Below are 18,940 nucleotides of genomic sequence, written 5' to 3'. Positions count from 1 at the left end.
AGGTGCATCACCTTGCACTTGTCTGTGTTGAAGCTCATCCTGTTCTTGTCCGCCCACCCTTGTAACCTGTCTAGGTCTGATTGTAGCCTGTTGCATCCTTCCAATGTACCCACGTCCCCCCACATCTTAGTGTCATCAGCAGATTTGAACAGGGTGCTTTTCAGTTAATATTTACTGGAATAATCAACAAAATCTACTTCTTTGGTGTATGCTGGGCAGACTTGATGCAAAATTATGGGGGCACCATGAATAGTCAAAGGTAGAATGTCATTTTTACTGAGTCCAAACAGCAGTTTGCCTGTTCTTAGGTCTAGGTTGTGACCCTATGGAAAAAAACACGTGCTGGGATCTGCCTTGGATTGAGACCTTAGGGCATTTATACACATGCTGCAGAAGACGGGAGGGGGCACTCAGAGCTGTGCTAATTAAGGTGGCTGGAGTGTTATGTGTATCAGCATCTCTGTGCTGAAAAATGGCAACAGGGTGCTTTGTACTAAAGCTTGTCAAATGAGCTTTAAAGTGCCCTGCCACCATTTTTCAGCATGAGGACACTGTTGGATGTGATACTAGAGTCAGCTGGACTGCAGTAATTACCATCCTACAGCAAACTTGATTACAGCATGTCGAAGCAGACTCCATTAATTACAGTGTTGGAGCAGCCTCCCTGCATGTGTATTGGCACCCTTAGAGTTTAAATTAATTGCTAGGAGCATGCATGTATGTAACAATGCATGGCATATTTTGGAGCCAGTAGAATACAGATAACCATGATGTTGTGTGTCCCTAACCCCCACACCATTTGTCATCTTTTGGCTACTGTGGTCACCTAGTCGCATTCCCTCATGAGTCAATCCCCCCTGGTCCTCGGATTATTTTTTTCAAAGCCTTCCTCTGAATCCTCTACAGTTTGTCAATGTCTCCTAAAACTACTTGCATTCCAAAGCAGTACAGAGGGCAAAAACATCATATCTCCCCATCATGATCTGATGCATCTGTGCTGGCAGCTCCAAATTACATTTGTCTTCATTATAGTCTTAGCATGTTGTAAAGCCATGCCTAATTAAGTATTGCTTAAATGGTAAGGTGTGCTTAGAGAAACAGAAAAGGGATTGTTTAGTACAGGACTTTCCAACTTGTGGCTTGTGGGCTATATCTAGCCTGTGAAGGGTTAATGTGTGGCCTCTGGGTTCTCAGTGCAGGCACCCTTCCCTCTAGTATTCCTTTTGCTGTCATGGGGGCCTCCAGGCTCCCCCTCCCCCTGCTAGCTTCTGCTTCCTGCCCCTGTCCCTGAGGGGCAAGGTGGCTTTGTGCAGCTTGTGGAACCCAAGAGGCCCACAGCACTGAAGATATGTGGTCCTGTGAGGCCCGTGCAGTGGGAGTGAGTGGGGCACCGGCTGTGTCGTGTGTGGCCTGAAGGCATGCAGCCCCCAAGCTGTTCAGAAGTTGGGCAGCCCCGGGTTGGTACATTATCACAATCACAAAGGATTTGAAGTTGGGTTTTTTGATTTCTGATCTAAAAAAACCTGTTGTCCCGTATGGTTCTGATGATAAACTTCCAAAAAGTATAACTGATCCAGTTTTGGAGAAACTTTGGAAATTTTCCAGTGCTTTACCATCTGATACTTTCTGTATAGCCTCTCAGCCATGATTTGATCTGTACAGGAAGATCCCTGGTGGACTTCATGGAGTCATGGTTTCCCTCCATCCCATCCCATCCACCCTCTTCCCTAACAGATGGTTCTTATCAGCTGGTTATTGATTTGGCTGCTTTGATTTTTGTTAGGAAAGCTTTCTCTAAGCGGAGGGTCTAGGTGATTATGTATTAGTTTAGTTTGAAAACCACTGGAAATTATTTTATAATTGTATCACTATAATCTTAGCTAAGGATGCTTTACTCCTTTGATTTTTTTCCCCCCTGTATTTTGTGACCTGTATCCTGTCAGAGGAATGCAGGTGTCTGAAGGAGTATATTTGAAGATGTGGTTAAAATTGTAGCTGGTTTTGTACCCATCAATAACCCTGGAAATCAGGGTTTCCTATGGTTGCTAGCTCAAATTCATTCCACCCTGTAATCCAGTGTTTCTCAACATCTGATGTCCCCGTCCAACAATACTGTGCAAGTAAAGCAGCTGTGGACAACCTTAGCAATCCTTGTCAGCTTTCTTTACTTTTAAATTGTAAATGGCCATGAGCAGTGTTGGAGAATCTGGCATCCAACCTGTTACCTGTAAGCCATGGGTGGAATACCACTGTTGTAAGCGTATTGTGGTAGCCTTGGGGTAGTCTTGATTATGTTTGGAAAAAAATAAACTACACATCTGGGGACATTGGTATACTGTTAGTAGCAGCATTGGTATCATCTCGTCAATTCCGTAGTGGCCTCATGAGGATATTGAAGAAGAAAAGGGATAGGGTGGATTGCTGGGGGATTTTGAAGGTAAGGGTCCTTAATGAGATGCTGGAGCCATTGCTGTGCTCTGCCACCTACTCTGTAAGATCATGGGAAAGTAGGACTGGAGGGGATTTCATAAGGTCATCTAGTCAAGTTCCTGCTCAAGGCAGGATCATCCCTTACTAAACCATCCCAGCCAAGTGTCTGTCCAGCCTTGTCTTGAAAACTTCCAAGGATGGAGATTCCACACCTTGTCTAGGTAGCCTGTTGCAATGCTTGACCACCCTTATAGTCAGAATGTTCCTCCAAATCTCCAACCTACATTTCCCTTACTGCAATTTGAGGCCATTGCTTCTAGTCCTGTCCCCTATGGCCACCAAAAAAAGCCCATCTCCATTCTCTCTAGAATTGTCCTTAAGGTTTATTAAGACTGTTATCAAATCCTCCTCAGTCTTTTCTAAGCTGAATAACCCTAACTCTGTCAGCCTTTCCTTATAAGTCTTACTTCTAATCATAACTCAGGCCCCTAATCATTTTTGCTGCTCTCTGCTGAACACTTTCTAATCTGTCGTTCTTGCAGCATGGGGTCCAAAATTGGACACAGTACTCCAAGTGAGGCCTCACCAGCACGGAACAGAGTGGAAGAATCACTTTCCTTGATTTGATTGCAGACCATTTTTTCCAGTCTGTCCAGGTTATTCTGGATCCTAGCCCTACCCTCCAAAGTGTTTCTAGGTCCTCGCAACTTGGCATCCTCTGCAAATTTGCTAAGTGTATGCTCAATCCCATCATCTAAATCATTGCTGGCGATGAAGATAGAGTACTTGCCAGGTTCTTTTGACCCAGGATTTATCAGGATATTAAAGACCACTGCTAGTCCTGCACTGAGTGTCAGTCGGTGGCATCATGCCCCAGGAATTGGGCACAACCGGTGCCTCTGCCCTTGGTCGGTACTCCCTTTGAATGGTTTGGCATAGACCTAGTTAGACTTTTGGAACCAAACACAATTAGGTGTCATTTAATCTTTGTGCTCATGGATTATACTGCACAGTAGGCAGCAGTAGTAGCTGTCTGTAATACCTTGGCCCAAACAGTGGCCACATAGCTATTAAAAATATTTTTGTGTTTAGGTCTGCAGGAGCTATGGTGTTTGTCTCACTGCTACAAGAAGTATGGACTCTTTTTAACAGTCCACCCTATCAGGACCTCTGGCTACCATCCCCAGATGGATGGTCTGGTGGAAAAATTAAATTGGACTTTGAAGGGGATGTTGAGGAAGTATGTGGCACAAGGACCCTGGAAATAAGATATGTTCCTACCTTATTTGCTATTTACTATCCATGAGATTTCCCCAATCCTCACTGGGGCTCTCTCCTTTTGAACTCCTGCGCAGGAGACAACTCTGAGGCATTTTGGACTGCCTTCACAAGACCTAGCAGATGCAGGGCATGTGGTGTCATAATGTCATATAGTATGTACTTTGGCTGAATCTAGTGGGAGCATTCACCCAGGAGAATCCCAGGACTATGCACCACACTCAAGAGCAACACTGTTATAAGAATTCATGAGTCTGCGTGTATTGACTTGGGACTGGGGTTTGCTTCTCTTGTTAGAGAATGAAATGCTTGCTAAATGGTAGGGACCTTCCCTCTGAGATCAGAAGATGAGTTGGAGTGGTGGATTATGAAGTTCATGTGGAAGGGAGATGGCACAGGTCCCAGATGTACTGCATAAACCTCTTCTGAAACTGGTGAGCCTTAACAGCACATTCAGAAAATGCAGAAAACAGTTTGACTCCCAACCACTGAAGCTGCTCTGTGAGGAAAACCAGTCCACAGCTCATCAGAAAGAAGCAAGGTCCCTGCTGGAGGACTTTCCAGAAGTATTTACAACCTCACCAGGGGGTTAGCACCCTGGTTAGTCATCAGATTGTCCTGAAACCAGGATGTCCCATCCAAAAAGGGTTCTCCTGAGTATCAGAGCGAGTATCAGAAATGGTAAGAAAGGAAGTACAGAATACGTCACACATGTGGATGCTTGAAGAATTGTCAAATGAATGGTGTAGTCTGATCATATTGGTTCCCAAAGTGGACAAGATGATCTGGTTTTGCATTGATTTCCATAAACTGAGGCATACCTTGTGCCCCATGTTGTGTCGATGAATTGTTACAATAGCTGGGGAAGGCCACAAAGGTACTAGCAAATCTGCCTTGCTTTGGAATTGTGAGAACTAATAGCATTCACCAGACCTTGGGGGTTCTTCCAGTTTAGAGCCTTCCTCTTTGATCTCCTTGGTGCCTTAGCCACATTCCGGTCTATAATGGATTAAGATGCATCAGCTGCACCAAGAGTATGTTGAAGCATATCTCAACAGTGTAGTAGTGTGCTTTTCAGGCACTTGTGAAAATCTGCAGCATGTTGGCAGTGCTGCAATCATTTTGGGCCACAGGCCTAATGTTGTACACAGCAAAATGCTGACTGAGCTGTACAGAAGCCAGATATTAGGGGTAAGTGCTAGGCAATGGGGAGTTTAGATTCCTTTTTGATAAAAATAACAGCCTTGGTAGAGTTCCCTGTATCAAATCCAAAAAGTAGCTAAAGTCTTTTCTTGGATTGGCAAGTTATTATCAAGACTTTATCCTGCAGTTCTCATCAGTTACTACCCTACCCAGAGCAGTCTCCAGCATGTGTTGGTGCCTTCAGAAAATAAAACAGATACTTTATACTACTGTGGTGCTGCAGTCTTGACTATGACCCAGGTCAGAAATTTATTTTACAGACAGCTGCCTCAGAGCAAGGCCTTGGAGATGTTTTCTCTCAGAACTTTGGGGATGGCAAACACATGGTCCTGTATTTTAAGACAAAAGCTTTGCCCATGAGAACAAAACTATTCCATAATTGAGGAGTCCCTCACCATAAGGTGGACACCTGGAACCTTCAGCATCACCTCCTTGGAGCCCCCTCTACTCTGGTTACCGATCACACTTGTTACAAGTGATGTGGGCTGCCAACCTCAGACTGATGTATTGTAGGTATTACAATCCTATGCCTTTGACGTCTGCCGTCAACTTGAAGTTTTGCATACCAACACAGACTTCTGTAAACCAGAAGGTGGGGGCGTAGATTTAGAAGAGTGGGTCTTGGACTCTGCTTTTGGGAGGGAGATATGTAACTGGGTGGGCAGCAGCTAATCATAGGGAAATCAGTGAGTGGGAAAGCTTGTCTATCTTAATCAAATTTATTTTTAATTTGCATTTACATTTCTTAGTTGTTTTCTTAAATATGGTTTAATTCTTCTCTGGTTCTGTTTAAAAAAAAGTTTATTTGATTTAGTTCATTGTATGCTAAATATGTTACTTTGCTAACTAGAGATATACTTTTTCTATACACAGGTTTTTAAGAATGATATATTTCAGCATACATTTATTCACATTCTTAATTTTTAATCTTTTTATTATAGTATTTTGAATGACAGTTTGCTGATTGCTAAATAACTTTCACTTTTGATAAGTGTCAAGCTGCATTTTAAAATTGTTCTCAATAGTTAAATCAGCATTTAGAATTGGTAACACAAATAAGCTTTTGGTTTTTTTTGGCAAGTATATCAGAAGAGCCACAAGAATGAACTTCTGTATGCTTTTGGCAGCCCAATAATAGCAGTTCAGTTTCTCACAAGACTTTTTCATGCTGTAAACTTTAGTTTGGATGCACAGTTTGCTGCAGCTACCTGTCTCTCAAGACTGGATTACTTTAAGAGTCTCTGTTAAGATCAAACGTGGAAGACTTTCAGATGGTCGCAGGGAATATGTTACATCTTTGCTCCATGATTGGCACTAGTTCCTGTTTGTTACCCAGTGAAATTAAAAAAGCTGGTTTGGATTACTTAATCTTCCTTTCTCCATGTTTGGGCAGGACTTGAAAGCAGTAAAAGTGTTTGAGCTCCCCTGGCTACATAGGGACTGGCCTGATGACAGAGCCTTCCATTCTGGAACTCCTTCATTGTCACCTCTTAGTCTCAAAAAGCCTGGATCTGTTGTCTGTTGCAGCTTGCTGCAAAGTTTTGTTTCTTTCATATATTTGAGAGAGGATTCTCATGGGAAGGGTTTAAATGAGCGTACAGTCAAATAGCCATCCTGAGCCTAGCTGCCCACTGAGCTAGCATAATTAAGACATTCCAGTGTTGGTAGCCAACAGCACAAAGCAAAGGGCGTCCACCTTTGGCCATCACATCTGGCCACCTTTGACTCAGCCTGAACTATTTACAGCTAGTTTGGCTGGGGGCAGCTTTTATAATAAGTCTAGAGCCAGGCTGGAGCTCGCACCTCTGAATCCATAGTGGGATGTCTTAACCATTCTTTCACTGCACCCCTATTAATCTGGTAAATTTATGGAGCAGTATTTACTAAGAGGTAGCAGTGTTTTTAGGGTATCTGAGATCTGCCTTTTTTGCCTTGTGTAATTACTTTGTAAAGTTATTACCCAACTTTCTTTTTAAATAAGAATTTTATGCTCAATTTGTCTTGATCTTTTTTTTTTTTTTTCCCAATTGTGCTTCTGAAATTGTGGGTTTCCACAATAACGCATTTTTCACAGAAGCTGTTTCTTATGGACATTTCAGGAGATTCTTCAAGGGGCAGCAGATGAATTCTGTACCAAGATGGAGAGTGCTGTGGAGGACATGGATACAACTGATACCCAGTGGGGTTGGTTTTATTTGGCTGAATGTGGTAAATGGCACATGTTTCAGGTAACTATATGTGGGGCTATTGGCTATGATAACTTCCACACGATCAAACTGGCTATATGTAAACATTTAAACTTGTGCTTTCTGGTTTGTTTTGAAGACTGACTCAAACACTCAATGTTCAGTTAGCAGTGAAGACATTGAAAGGAGCTTCAGAATGAACCCACATGGCTCTCTTTGTTTTACTACTGCAAAATTTAACTACAGGTTAGACTTTTCAGGTATGTCTTTTCTAAAAATAAAGTAATTCTAAGTGTCCCATGACAAGAATTAACCAGAATTCAACAAGTTCTTGTTTGGTAGTGCAAAGGAGTCAGGCTTGAGAAGGCCTTTCTTACATGAACATACATGTGAAGCTTTAGGGAAACAGTTGTATGGTTCAGTTTTCTAGCCAAATGAATGTATGTAGTATGCTGTGTTCAGAAGCCTCTAGTATTTGTCCTGACCCTTTCATTGTATAAGAGATGCTTTATCATACAGTCACTGAAAAGGGCACACAGCTTGTTTTCTTTTTAAATATCCCCCCAAACTGTGTTGCAAAAAGATTTCTGCCAATTTCAGAAACTGTTTGAATAATGCTAATACATAATGGAAGCTTTTTGTGAAATATTGATGATCTAATTCAACTAGCAGGCAATGCAACAATCAAACTGTGCTTTAAGAATCAGCGTATTACCAGATACAATTTACTGGAAAACTATTTTAGGTCAAAATCTCATTTATATTGTGCATACCCTTTATTATGGGTTACCACTAGTTTTCACTATAGTTACCACAACATTTTAAATTGTAAATGCATTTGACCTTTTTGACAATTGCACTGTAATAACTTCTTTGAGTATTGCCAACCATTGCACCTATGGTTTTATGTAGTGTTTCATGTTAAATTCTGGAAAGTCCTGCCATTAGGCTCAGGGGAAGGGATGTTCTATACCTGTGGTTCTCTTAGACTCAAGTCACTCCTTGGAAACTGCCAGCTCTTAGCTTTCACTGGTTTTTTACTTTGTAAAAATAAAACAATTCTTCTGTTGCAAAGAACTGAGAAAAATCATACTAGGTCAGAATGTTCTTAACACTTATTCCTATTTCCTGTTTAAAATCATGGGTTTATATTGTGAATCATGTCTGCACATTTACCAGTGCCAACATGGCTTGGCACCCCACAGCATCCTTGAAAGGACTTATGGGATTGCAGGGTGCATCTCTGTTCTGTACTGCGTAAAGCAGTTTCTTTATTGTGTTTCTGCTCAGCAGTACTGAGGCTAAAAAGTGATGGACTGTTAGAACATGAGTATATTCATGGAGTTTGAAAAGGTAGGCATGCATGATGAGGTGTATCATCATATATAACACACTATACATTTTTCTCCAAGTAAAAAGAAACTAGAAGGTTTACTAATAAGCTTGGGGCCTAGGTCTTTATTATTCTGTTTAAGATTGATGCAGAAGCAAATATAACTTTATTGGAATGGGTTAAAACCAGTCTCCAAGACTGAAATAAAAGTTACATTATCAGGAGCAGCTAACGGAGCAGAATTGGAGAAAAAAGAGCTAGCTTGATTAGTGGAACATCAAGACCATTAAAAAGGAAACAGGTCAGTAATAGGGCTGTGAGAAACAGCAGCGTTCTGATGGAACAGTGTTTTGTTTCGAGTTTCATTTCTAAAGCACTTTTCTGTTCCGTTTCGTCAAAACAATTTTGCTGTTTCAACATTTTGTCCGTAGGCTATAATGCAGAAGCACAAAATGTCCTATAATTTTGTCATTTCTTGCCTGATTCCGATGAATCTTGGAAGTATGGTAGCCCCTTTTGAGAGCATGAAGCCAAGTTTCAAGGAGGTAGGTACAGGCGTTTCTAGGAAACTGTACCTCAAGCTGCTGACAAGCAGGAGCTGGGGAGCAGGAAAGCATCCTGTGATCTGGCAGGCAGATCAGGGGCCTGCACCCCTGGGAGGAGTCCGGCAGAGCCCTCCCAGGGGTGCAGGTGGACCCCCAATCTGCTTGCTGGATGACAGGAGGCTGCTTCTGCCGCCTGGGACCTAGCACTGGGAAACTCAGCTCGGCTGGGGAAGCACTTCTCCCAGCCAGGCTAAGTTTCCCAGCACTGGGGTCAGAGTTTCTCAGCTCCCAGTGGAGAGCCCCCGTGGAACTCAGCCCAGTGCCGGGAGATGGAGCACAGCCCCAGCTCTGCCCGCCTTTGGCCACCGGGCTGAGCTCCATGGGGCTGGCGGAGCTGAATGGAGCGCAGTTGGGAGGTGGGCAGAACCAGCTGCACTCCAGTCAGCTCTGCCAGCCCCACAGAGCTTAGTGGCTGAATCTCTCAGGCATCACCAAGTGGCTAGCCCTCATTTAAAGCGTGCTAACTACCATGGTGTTTGGAAGTCCTAATGTTTCTGTATTGTAATATGAGTAGAGTTGGAGGCCAAATGTTTTGAAATGCTTATATGAACATATTAACTTGAGACAACAGTTTCTTTTGGGCAATTCTACTGGTATCATTTTTCTGCATAATATACTGTATTTAAATGCTTTACCTCTCTGTAGCCTGAATGCTTCTGGATTTCACTTAATTTTGGTTTTATGTACAGTGATGAAGCAAACGAATTTAACTACTGAAAAACAACGTCCAATAAAGCGAGCTCCCTTTTCTATCAGCGCTTTCAGGTAGGAAGTATAGGTGACTACCTGTTTGAATGTAATTCACTGTAACTCTGAGTAAAGTAAACTGGAAATATTTTTTAGTTTCTGCTTCATTTTTTAAATCAAATTAAATCTGGAGAGACTGATTGAAGTGAGACTAGGAATAGAAGGTCTGGTGGAGGAAGCATGACAAAAGGATGCTTTTTATTAGAGAAAGTAAAGTATGTGAATTAATAGCTTGCAAAGTGTATCAAAGGCTAAACCCTGATTCAACACGATTCTGAAACCTATGCCCAGCCTATTCCTCAGCAAGGGCATCAGTGGGATTCCTCACCTAAGTACTTTACCAAGTCAGAGCTAAAAAGTGGAATAAAAATGTGAAAGAAAAGACATGGTAAGAGAGGAGGTTTGTCATAATAGCTAATTACCTCATTTTAATTTGCATAGTACACATACTTGACTTTTCTTTTTGTCAGTGAGCCTACGCTCAAGAGAGATTCTGTCTGGCCTTCCCACCTTGTGTAGTCATTGACACTGAAGCGGATGTGAAGTACCAGCACATGAGAATACGCATGTGAATCTGATTGTACTGAGTTTTACAAATTGGTGTCTTCACATTTGAAACAGGCATTAGTCAAGTTATGAATTTTTGTTTTGTAAGCAAAGTAAGCTGACCTTTGCAGTGACATTGCCACAACTATCGTCTAGTTTGAATATAGTCTTTTAGAATTTTAATTTAATTCTCAATTTCAGTTAATTTTGCTGTCATAGATTCATAGAAGTAGGGTCGGAAGGGACCTTGTAGATCTTCTAGTCTGCCCCCCTGCCCTGGGCAGGAGAGAGAACCGGGCTCAAATGACCCCAGTCAGGTAGACATCAAGCCTCCTCTTTAGGAGCCATCACCACTTCCCTTGGAAGTTGGTTTCAGATCCTGGATGCCCTGACTGTGAAGTAGTGCCTTCAGGTGTCTAGTCTAAACCTACTCTCTAACAGCTTGTGGCCATTATTCCTTGTTACCCCGGGGGGCACTCGGGGGAACAAGGTCTCTCCCAAACCCTGCTGATCCCCCCTAGTCAGTTTATAGACAGCCATCTGCTCCCCCACAGCCTTCTCTTGTGAAGGCTGAATAGGTTAAGGTCCTATAGGCTCTCTTTGTAGGGTCTGCCCTGCTGTCCCTGGATCATGTGGGTGGCCCTCCTTTGGACCCTCTCAATGCTGTCCACATCCCTCCTGAAGTGCGGGGCTCAAAACTGGACACAGTACTTCAGCTGCGGCCTGACCAGTGCCGCATAGAGGGGGAGGATCATCTCCTTGGCCCTGCTTGAGATGCATCTGTGGATGCACGACAAGGTATGGTTAGCCTGTCCAGGTCCTGCTGGTATCTGTCCTTCCCTACTAGCATGCCCACCTCACCCCAAATCTTGGTGTCATCAGCAAATTTGAACAGGCTGCTTTTGACCCCGTCGTCCAAGTCACTAATAAAGAAATTGAACAGTGTGGGCCCAAGGACCGAGCCCTGGGGGACTCCACTGTCTACTTCCCTCCAGGTCGAAAATGACCCATCCATCACTACCCTCTGTGTACGACCCTTCAGCCAATTTGCAATCCATCTGACTGTGTAGGCATCAATACTGCAGTCACCTAGTTTTTTTAATGAGAATGGGGTCGGAGACTGTGCTGGCAAAGGCCCTGCATCCAGCGCTTTTGTGACCTGATCGTAGAAGGCAATCAGGTTGCTCTGACAGGACCTGCCCCTAATGAAACCATGCTGTTGGCCCATCACAGATGTGCTTCTTGATAATCTTCTCAAAGAGTTTTCCCAGGATTGAAGTTAGACTAACGGGCCTATAGTTGCCCATATCCTCCCTCTTCCCTTTTTTAAAGATGGGGATCATGTTGGCTTTCTTCTGGTCATTTGGCCAGCCAGAGCACCACAAGCACTCATAAAGCCATGCCAGGGGCCCCACAGTAACCCCTGCCAATTCCCTCAACACCCTGGGGTGGAGAGCATCTGGACTTGCTGATTTGAACACATCCAGCCCCTCCAGAAGCTCTCTAACCCAGTCCTCCCTGACTTTAGGCCTGGTGGCGTTTCTCCCAAGTCCGTCTTGAATCTCAGTAGGGGAGTCCTGGTCTCTGCACAAAAAAATGGAGGCAAAGAATTTGTTAAAGAGGTCTGCTTCGACCTGGAGGGATCTGGGCAGTGGGGTCCCCCAGGGCTCGGTCCTCGGGCCCGCACTGTTCAACATCTTCATCACTGACTTGGACGAGGGGGTAAAAAGCACCCCATTCAAATTTGCTGATGACACTAAGATGTGGGGGGATGTGGGCATGTTAGAAGGAAGGAATAGGCTACAATCGGACCTAGACAGGTTACAGGGGTGGGTGGATGAGAATAGGATAGGATTCAATGCTGACAAGTGCAAGGTGCTGCACCTGAGGAGGAAGAACCAGCACCATACCTACAGGCTGGGGAACTCCCTTCTTGTTAGTGCAGAGGCAGAAAAGGATCTTGGAGTCATCATTGATGCCAAGATGAACATGGGCCGGCAGTATGGGGGGCAGTTAGGAAGGCCAACCGCACCTTGTCATGCATCCACAGATGCATCTCGAGCAGGTCCAAAGAGGTGATCCTTCCCCTCTATGCAGCACTGGTCAGGCCGCAGCTGGAGTACTGCGTCCAGTTCTGGGCGCCGCACTTCAGGAACGATGCAGGCAACATGGAGAGGGTCCAGAGGAGGGCCACTCGGATGATCAGGGGGCAGCAGGGCAGGCCGTATGAGGAGAGGCTACGGTACCTGAACCTGTTCAGCCTCCACAAGAGAAGGCAGAGGTGGGATCTAGTGGCCTGTTACAAACTAGTCGGAGGGGACCAGCAGGCATTGGGGGAGTCTCTGTTCCCCTGAGCACTACCAGGAGTGACTAGAAATAATGGTCACAAGCTGGCAGAAAGTAAATTCAGATTAGACATCAGGAGGCGCTACTTCACTGTCAGGGTGGCTAGGATCTGCAACCAACTTCCAAGCAAAATTGTGCTGGCTCCTTCCCTGGGGGTCTTTAAGACAAGGCTTGACAGTCACCTTGCTCGGGTTGTTTGACCCCAGTACTCTTTCCTGCCACAGCAGGGGTTCTGACTTGATGATCTGCTGAGGTCCCTTCCGACCCTACTAACTATGAAACTATGCTTTCTCCTCTGGTGCAACCACCAGATTGCCAAGCATATCCTGCAGGGGCCCAACATTACCCGGTGCCTTCTTCATTCTCCCTATATATTTAAAAAAGGACTTTTTATTATCTTTGATCCTTGACACTGGCCCTAGTTCCATATCTGCCTTAGTTTTTCTAAAAGCTCCCCTACAGACCCCCGCAGTGGAGGTATACTCCTCTTTGGTTATAGCCCTCCCTTCCACTGGGTGTACGCCTCCTTTTTGGCAATCGGGCATTACGAATGCCTTTGGTCAGCCAGGGGGACTTTTGGGCACTCTTGTCCCCTTTGCTTCTCGTTGGGATTGTCATCCCTTGGGCTCTGAGTATCATCTCCTTCAGGAACGACCACTCATCTTGGGCACTGAGTTCCCCTACCCTCGAGGACCCCAGCATCTCTCCAGCTAATCTCAACTCGTTGAAGTTAGCCCTCTTAAAATCTAGGGCTACTGTCTTGCTGCAGAGCTTTGACACCTTGCGCTGGATGGTGAATTCCAGCAAGCAATGATCACTATTGCCCAGGCGGTCGAGGACGTGGAGCCCTCTTGCCAGGTCAATGCCTGTGGCCAGGACCAGGTCTAGCAGGATATTCTCCCTGGTAGGACTGTGCACCTCCTGGGTTAAATGGAGGTCCTGTATTTCAGCCAGGAACCTGCGTGAGCGGTCCGACCTGGCTGACTGCTCCTCGCAGCAGATATCTGGGTAATCTAGATCACGTGTGACAACTACATCCCTTGCCTTAAGTGCCTCCGCAAGCTGACCCGAGAATTCACGGTCCAGCTCTTCCCCTTGGTTGGGAGGTCTGTAGTAGACCCCCACCATTAAGTCCCTTTCCCCATGACCCCCCTGTATCTTGACCCAGAGCACTTCAACCTGCCCCTTCTCTGACCCCATCCTACTGGTAGAGTATGTGTATAGCTCTTTGACGTAGAGTGCTACACCCCTGCCTTTCCTTCCTGTTCTGTCTCGCCTCTAAAGCCTATAGTCCCTAATGTTAACTGCCCAGTCATGGAATGAATCCCACAATGTTTCTGTAAGCCCTACTATGTCCGGGTTTGAACAGGCTATTCAGAGGGCAAGTTCCTCCTGCTTATTCCCCATACTACGAGCATTGGTATAGACGTATTTAAGGCCTTGAATCGTTGCGTGTGCCACCCCCCGATTTTCAAGACTCTTTGGACCTCTGTTGCTTACGTAGGTACTCCTTGCATATGTCACCTGTCTTGGTTGGGAAGTGTCCTTAAGTCTTCCTGTGGCCCCAACCCCAGGCAAAGCTAGTTTAAAGCTTGCTGCACGAGAGCAGCCAACCTATGGTAGCAATTGTCCAGAATTGGCCATTGTAATAATAAGCATAAATTCAAATGTTCAAAATTCCTATATTGTTAACGTAATATGTTATTCAGCCCCTGAACATCTGTGTGAAATACCATATTTACTTGATTCCAGGACAAGGCTTTTCTCCCATGTAACCTTGTGTGTGTGTATTTGGGGGGTAGTGAGCCACTTACCTCGGAATGAAATATGAGGTAGCGGGGACAGGCAGCTGCTGTAGCTCTGGCTCTGACTCTGGGTTCAGCTCTGGGTGGGGACCACAGCTAAAACTACTGCTGGCCCTTCCCCCCGCCTCTCCCCATAGCCACTTTTGGCCTTTCCCCACTCCTCCCCTGAATTGCTTCTGCCACCTCTGCAGCGTCAGGCCCAACCTTCCCCTTATTCCTCTTCTTCCCAGCTTACCCTTGCTCTAGTGCCATAGGTTTTGTTCCTGCTGCAACCCAGGAAATGGAACATAGCCCAAGCCCATCCCGATAGCAGTGGGGGGGCAGGGGGGAGAGGGAGTGTAGAAGCAGCGTGGGGGTAGATGGGAGATGGAGGCAAGGGCCTAAGGCTGCTAGGGGGGCAGGCACAAGGGGAACAAGTGGCCGGGGGGGGACACAACTGGCAGGGAGCAATCTGCCTGCCCCCCACTGCCTGATCTTCACTGCCTGTCCCCCTACCACTGCTTTCCCTGCTGTAGTGGTCAGGAGAAATTTAAGATGATCCTCCAATAATTAGATTCTATGCATGGAAAATTATAACAAATTGAAGAGTTGTCTTAAATTCAGGGTCATCTTGGATTCAGGTAAATACAATAGTGGGCATTTCCATTTTGCAACTGCTTCTCTGGCTTCCGTTCTGAAGCAGAGAGTGCTAGTAGCAGAACAGCTGAGAGAATTGAACAGTATGCTACAGAAAATATAAATGCTTTTTTTTCCTCCACGTGTCTATATTTAGCACTCCATGTGTCCTGTTGGTCCTCTTCTTTTTCTATATTGTTGTACCATTTTAGTGCTTTAAAACAAATTGTGTATTAAATCAATTATTTTAAGCTCTACTTACATAGTTTGGTATTTAAACAATGGCTTAACTGTCAGAGGGTTTGACCCTAAGCAGCTCCCAGTTTTCTGTAAAAAAAAAAAATGCAGAGCATATAGGCATCCATAGATATTGATTTAGAAGCCTAACTTTTAGCATTTGGTGTAGCTGGATCATGGTAAAACTTACTTATTATTACTGCCCTCCAATATTGTATCAGAATTTGGGTGAGTTCCACAATAAAACTGTTTTAGTTCTAAAAAAAACACATCATGGCACTGAAACATTTTTGTAGTGATTCACCCAGGTGTTAACTATAGGTGATGGTTTTAGCAGATCTCTTGCTTTTGTCCCTGGTAGTTGACAATAAACATCTTTTGAATTTGAATCCACTTCAAGACCGAATTACCTATTAAATTATCCATTCTGTACAAAATATTTTACAAAGTAGGAATTCTGTAGGAGGAAGAAAAAGCTTCTGCTCTTGAGTCATTTATTTTTACTTCTTCTTTTGTGTTTGAAGTTACATCTGTGAAAATGAGGCTATTCCCATGCCTCCACACTGGGAAAATGTAAATGCAGATGAACCATATCAGGTAAGAGATAAGATATGATTTGAAAAATGTAAAATGTATACATCCATGCAGGATGAAGGAATACGGACCTCAATGAAAATACTAACCTTTTTATTCTCTCTCTCTCCCTCCCCCTTCCCACACACAGCTTATTCCTTTGCAAAAACAGACAAATGAGTATAATGAGGTTTCTGGTTTCTTTGCGAAAACAATGGATAGCAACCGAATTAAAAGAATTCAGAGAATTCAAAACCTAGACTTGTGGGAGTTTTATTGCAGGTGAGATTATCTCTAAAATAATAAATGTTGAGTAAAGTTAGTTAATTGAACAAATTTTAAAGGAATGTAGCAGTAGTATTCAAGTGCATCTATTTTAAATATTTGTTTAGTGTCAGCATCCTTTCTCCATCAATTCTTTCTTCATTTGTCTAATTGTTATTTGCTTGCATTGTATATGGCAGTAGTCCTGTCACAGATCCAAATATTTTCTGGGTATAGAACTTAATGATGCTTACCATTAGCTTCTTATTATGAAAGCTAGTGTATGATGATGTATATTGGATACAGTTCTACACCATAAATTGAGGCTCAATGTATTACTAAAGCTTCTTCTGGTTGGGGAGGAACCCTGCTTTTTTCTCCCGTTATGTACTGAACAGTGCTAAAAGAATTAAAAGTTCCTGAATTTTGTTCCCTCCTCTTTTCCCTGGTTAGCCTTAGCTCTTGTGAACCATAAATAATTATTACTGTGTTGCCCCTAGAGCTGCAGATGCATACTCTAAAAAAGATATATATAAGGGGCAGCATAAAGATATATTGGATTATTCTGAGAATTAGATCAATGTGAGGAATAATATTAAGATAAAAAATAAATTGTACAGCGTTTGTTGTAAATATTTATCACAAGTTACTTTTCAAATAAAAGATGATGAGTTATGGCTGCATGTTGAGTCTTAATTTTCTCATTTTCCAGTCTTTTGAATGGGTCACTCTTCTGTCTTAACTTTCTATTGTTATACCTATTTGTATAGAGTATATTTAAATGTATAAATATACATGTATAATAAAAAGATAGCCATTTTGCTGCTTCAAGAATTCTATAAACAAGGTTTCCCCATTGTTATAGGCTACTTACCATATTTATTTGCATACTGTGTACCTTTAAATACGCCATGCACTGTGTTTTGGGGAGGCAGAATGGGAAAAAAAAAAAGACACTTCCTTCCCCTAATTTTTTTTATTCCTAATTTTTGGTAGAGGTGAGTACATTGCATAAATAAATAAGGTAACTTCTAGTGTCTTGTGAATAATAACTGTTGGCAAATTATAGCGTAACTGTTCACTACTGAGTTCTTGGTGCAGATATGTGTTTTATATTTCTCTAACTTTTTGCTCAGAGAAGGAATTGATGTGCAGCAGGGTCTACTGTTTTATTACTTCAGTGTGGTAGATTGTGTTCTAAAGTTGTCAAGTTCCCACTCTTATATCCTTGGAAGCATGAATTCAGGAGTAGAAATCTAATATAATTATATAAAGTATGGTTATTTCAGTACAGAGGTGGGTGTAGGATACTGGCAGCGATCTTCAAAGGTCAGCTGTTTTCAGCCTGTCCATCAGAGTATGTCTGGGGTGAAATAAGCCATCCTGTGTCTCTTACCCAGTCATTGGGAGCAGGTGGATTTCATCAGCAATAAAGTGATCGTTGCCCAGAAGCCTGTGATACAAAGAAGGATTCCAGGCTCCTTGTGACATCTCTATTGCAAAGAGAGATGGTTGCCCCTATACCCTGTATGGGATAACAAACTGGTGATATGTGGTAAACCTTAGCATGGCCAGACTTTCCAGTGTTTGAGTTGTGAGCTTTGAAAGCTCACATTCCAGAGGAGCAGAGCAAACAGAAAGCACTGCTGTAATACAAGCCTGCTCTGCCGGGTAAAAACTTAATTTCTGTTTTAAAAAATGTATTAATCTGTGATTGATGATGGGGAAAAAGTAGGATTCAGGACACTGATATCTTTAGAGTCATTAGAAGCTCATTAAGTATATGATCTTGAAAGAGAATATTAAACTAAAAAAACCCTGTCGTCCCCCCACCCCCCGCCCCAGCCGGCGCCCTGAAAACCACCTCCTTGGCACTGCTGCACATACTATACCATTTGAGAACAAAAATGACATCCTTTTTTTCTTTGACTTCTTTCCAAAAAAAGCATATTGTTTCTTTGAGGGGATAAGTAGCTGAATACAAACAGCATGTGCTTTTTGACACAATTTGTTCATTATGCATTTTGGCCACCATAATGTTAGTTTTTCTGTCATAAAAGCTCATGTGTTAGTGACTGAATATTATAGTTGTTGTGTATTTTTAGTAAAAAAAAGTAATGACCATAGGCTCAGTTCAATAATAGATAGTGGTCAACTCTGTACAGGGCAGATTATTTATTGTTGTGGACTCTAGTAGATGCATACTGTTTTCCCACTCCAGATACCATATTGAGCTGACATCAGAGTTGTCTGCATTGACTCAGTTTTGTGGAAAAAGAAATAAAGTCTTATTTCCTAGGTCAGTTGCTGCCAGATTCTGTTCTTGTCATTATACTGACAGATAAATTATGGGTGGGAAGAAGGGTTCAACATCAGTGTAGTGGTTAAATCTCAGTTTTGTATCTGTTTCAACAGATTTAGTTGGAAAGGTTAACTGCCTTGCTTGATGCCTAGTGGGAATGAGTCTTGGATGAAAGTTTTTTTTTCTAGCTGTTTGAAACTCAACTAGAAAAGACTGGATTATGCTGATAGATTATAGAAAATGGTGAGGGGGCTGGGGCACATGACTTATCAGAAGAGGCTAAGAGAACTGGGTTTATTTAGTCTGGAGAAGAGAAGACCAAGGGGGATTTAATAGCAGCTTTCCATTACTTGAAGGATGACTCAATAGAGGATGGAGCTAGACTGTTCTCAGTGGTGACAGATGACAGAACAAGGAGTAATGGTCTCAAGTTGCAGCAAGGGAAGTTTAGGTTAGATATTAGGAAACAC

General features: G+C 43.3%; 1 protein-coding gene and 1 long non-coding RNA gene across 5 annotated transcripts in view; one reads left to right on the top strand and one right to left on the bottom strand.

Annotated features, from left to right (window-relative positions):
* The window catches only part of PARP11 (poly(ADP-ribose) polymerase family member 11), a 25,673-nt gene that overhangs the window by 1,745 nt on the left and 4,988 nt on the right, over positions 1 to 18,940 (top strand). For 2 of the 4 annotated variants that reach the window (XM_019544195.1, XM_019544194.1), the window contains exons 2-6: positions 7,011 to 7,139; positions 7,237 to 7,357; positions 9,725 to 9,800; positions 15,856 to 15,928; positions 16,056 to 16,186. In XM_019544195.1, the coding sequence (XP_019399740.1) occupies positions 7,011 to 7,139; positions 7,237 to 7,357; positions 9,725 to 9,800; positions 15,856 to 15,928; positions 16,056 to 16,186 (530 nt within the window). Of the gene's footprint in view, positions 1 to 3,050; positions 3,339 to 3,369; positions 4,390 to 7,010; positions 7,140 to 7,236; positions 7,358 to 9,724; positions 9,801 to 15,855; positions 15,929 to 16,055; positions 16,187 to 18,940 lie in introns of those variants that run through there. The other 2 variants (XM_019544198.1, XM_019544197.1) reach the window with 2 other exon arrangements.
* Positions 9,820 to 18,940, bottom strand: part of LOC109316269 — a 24,970-nt gene continuing 15,849 nt past the window's right edge. Inside the window, exon 4 of the long non-coding RNA XR_002102788.1 lies at positions 9,820 to 10,074. This is a non-coding gene — a long non-coding RNA (uncharacterized LOC109316269). The remainder of the gene's footprint in view (positions 10,075 to 18,940) is intronic.

The sequence above is a fragment of the Crocodylus porosus genome, unplaced genomic scaffold (assembly GCF_001723895.1).
Source record: "Crocodylus porosus isolate Cpor-Errol unplaced genomic scaffold, CroPor_comp1, whole genome shotgun sequence".
In the NCBI taxonomy this organism is placed as follows: Eukaryota; Metazoa; Chordata; order Crocodylia; family Crocodylidae; genus Crocodylus; species Crocodylus porosus.
Note: the sequence above shows the minus strand (reverse complement) of the source record. Positions and strands in the feature narration are given on the sequence as shown.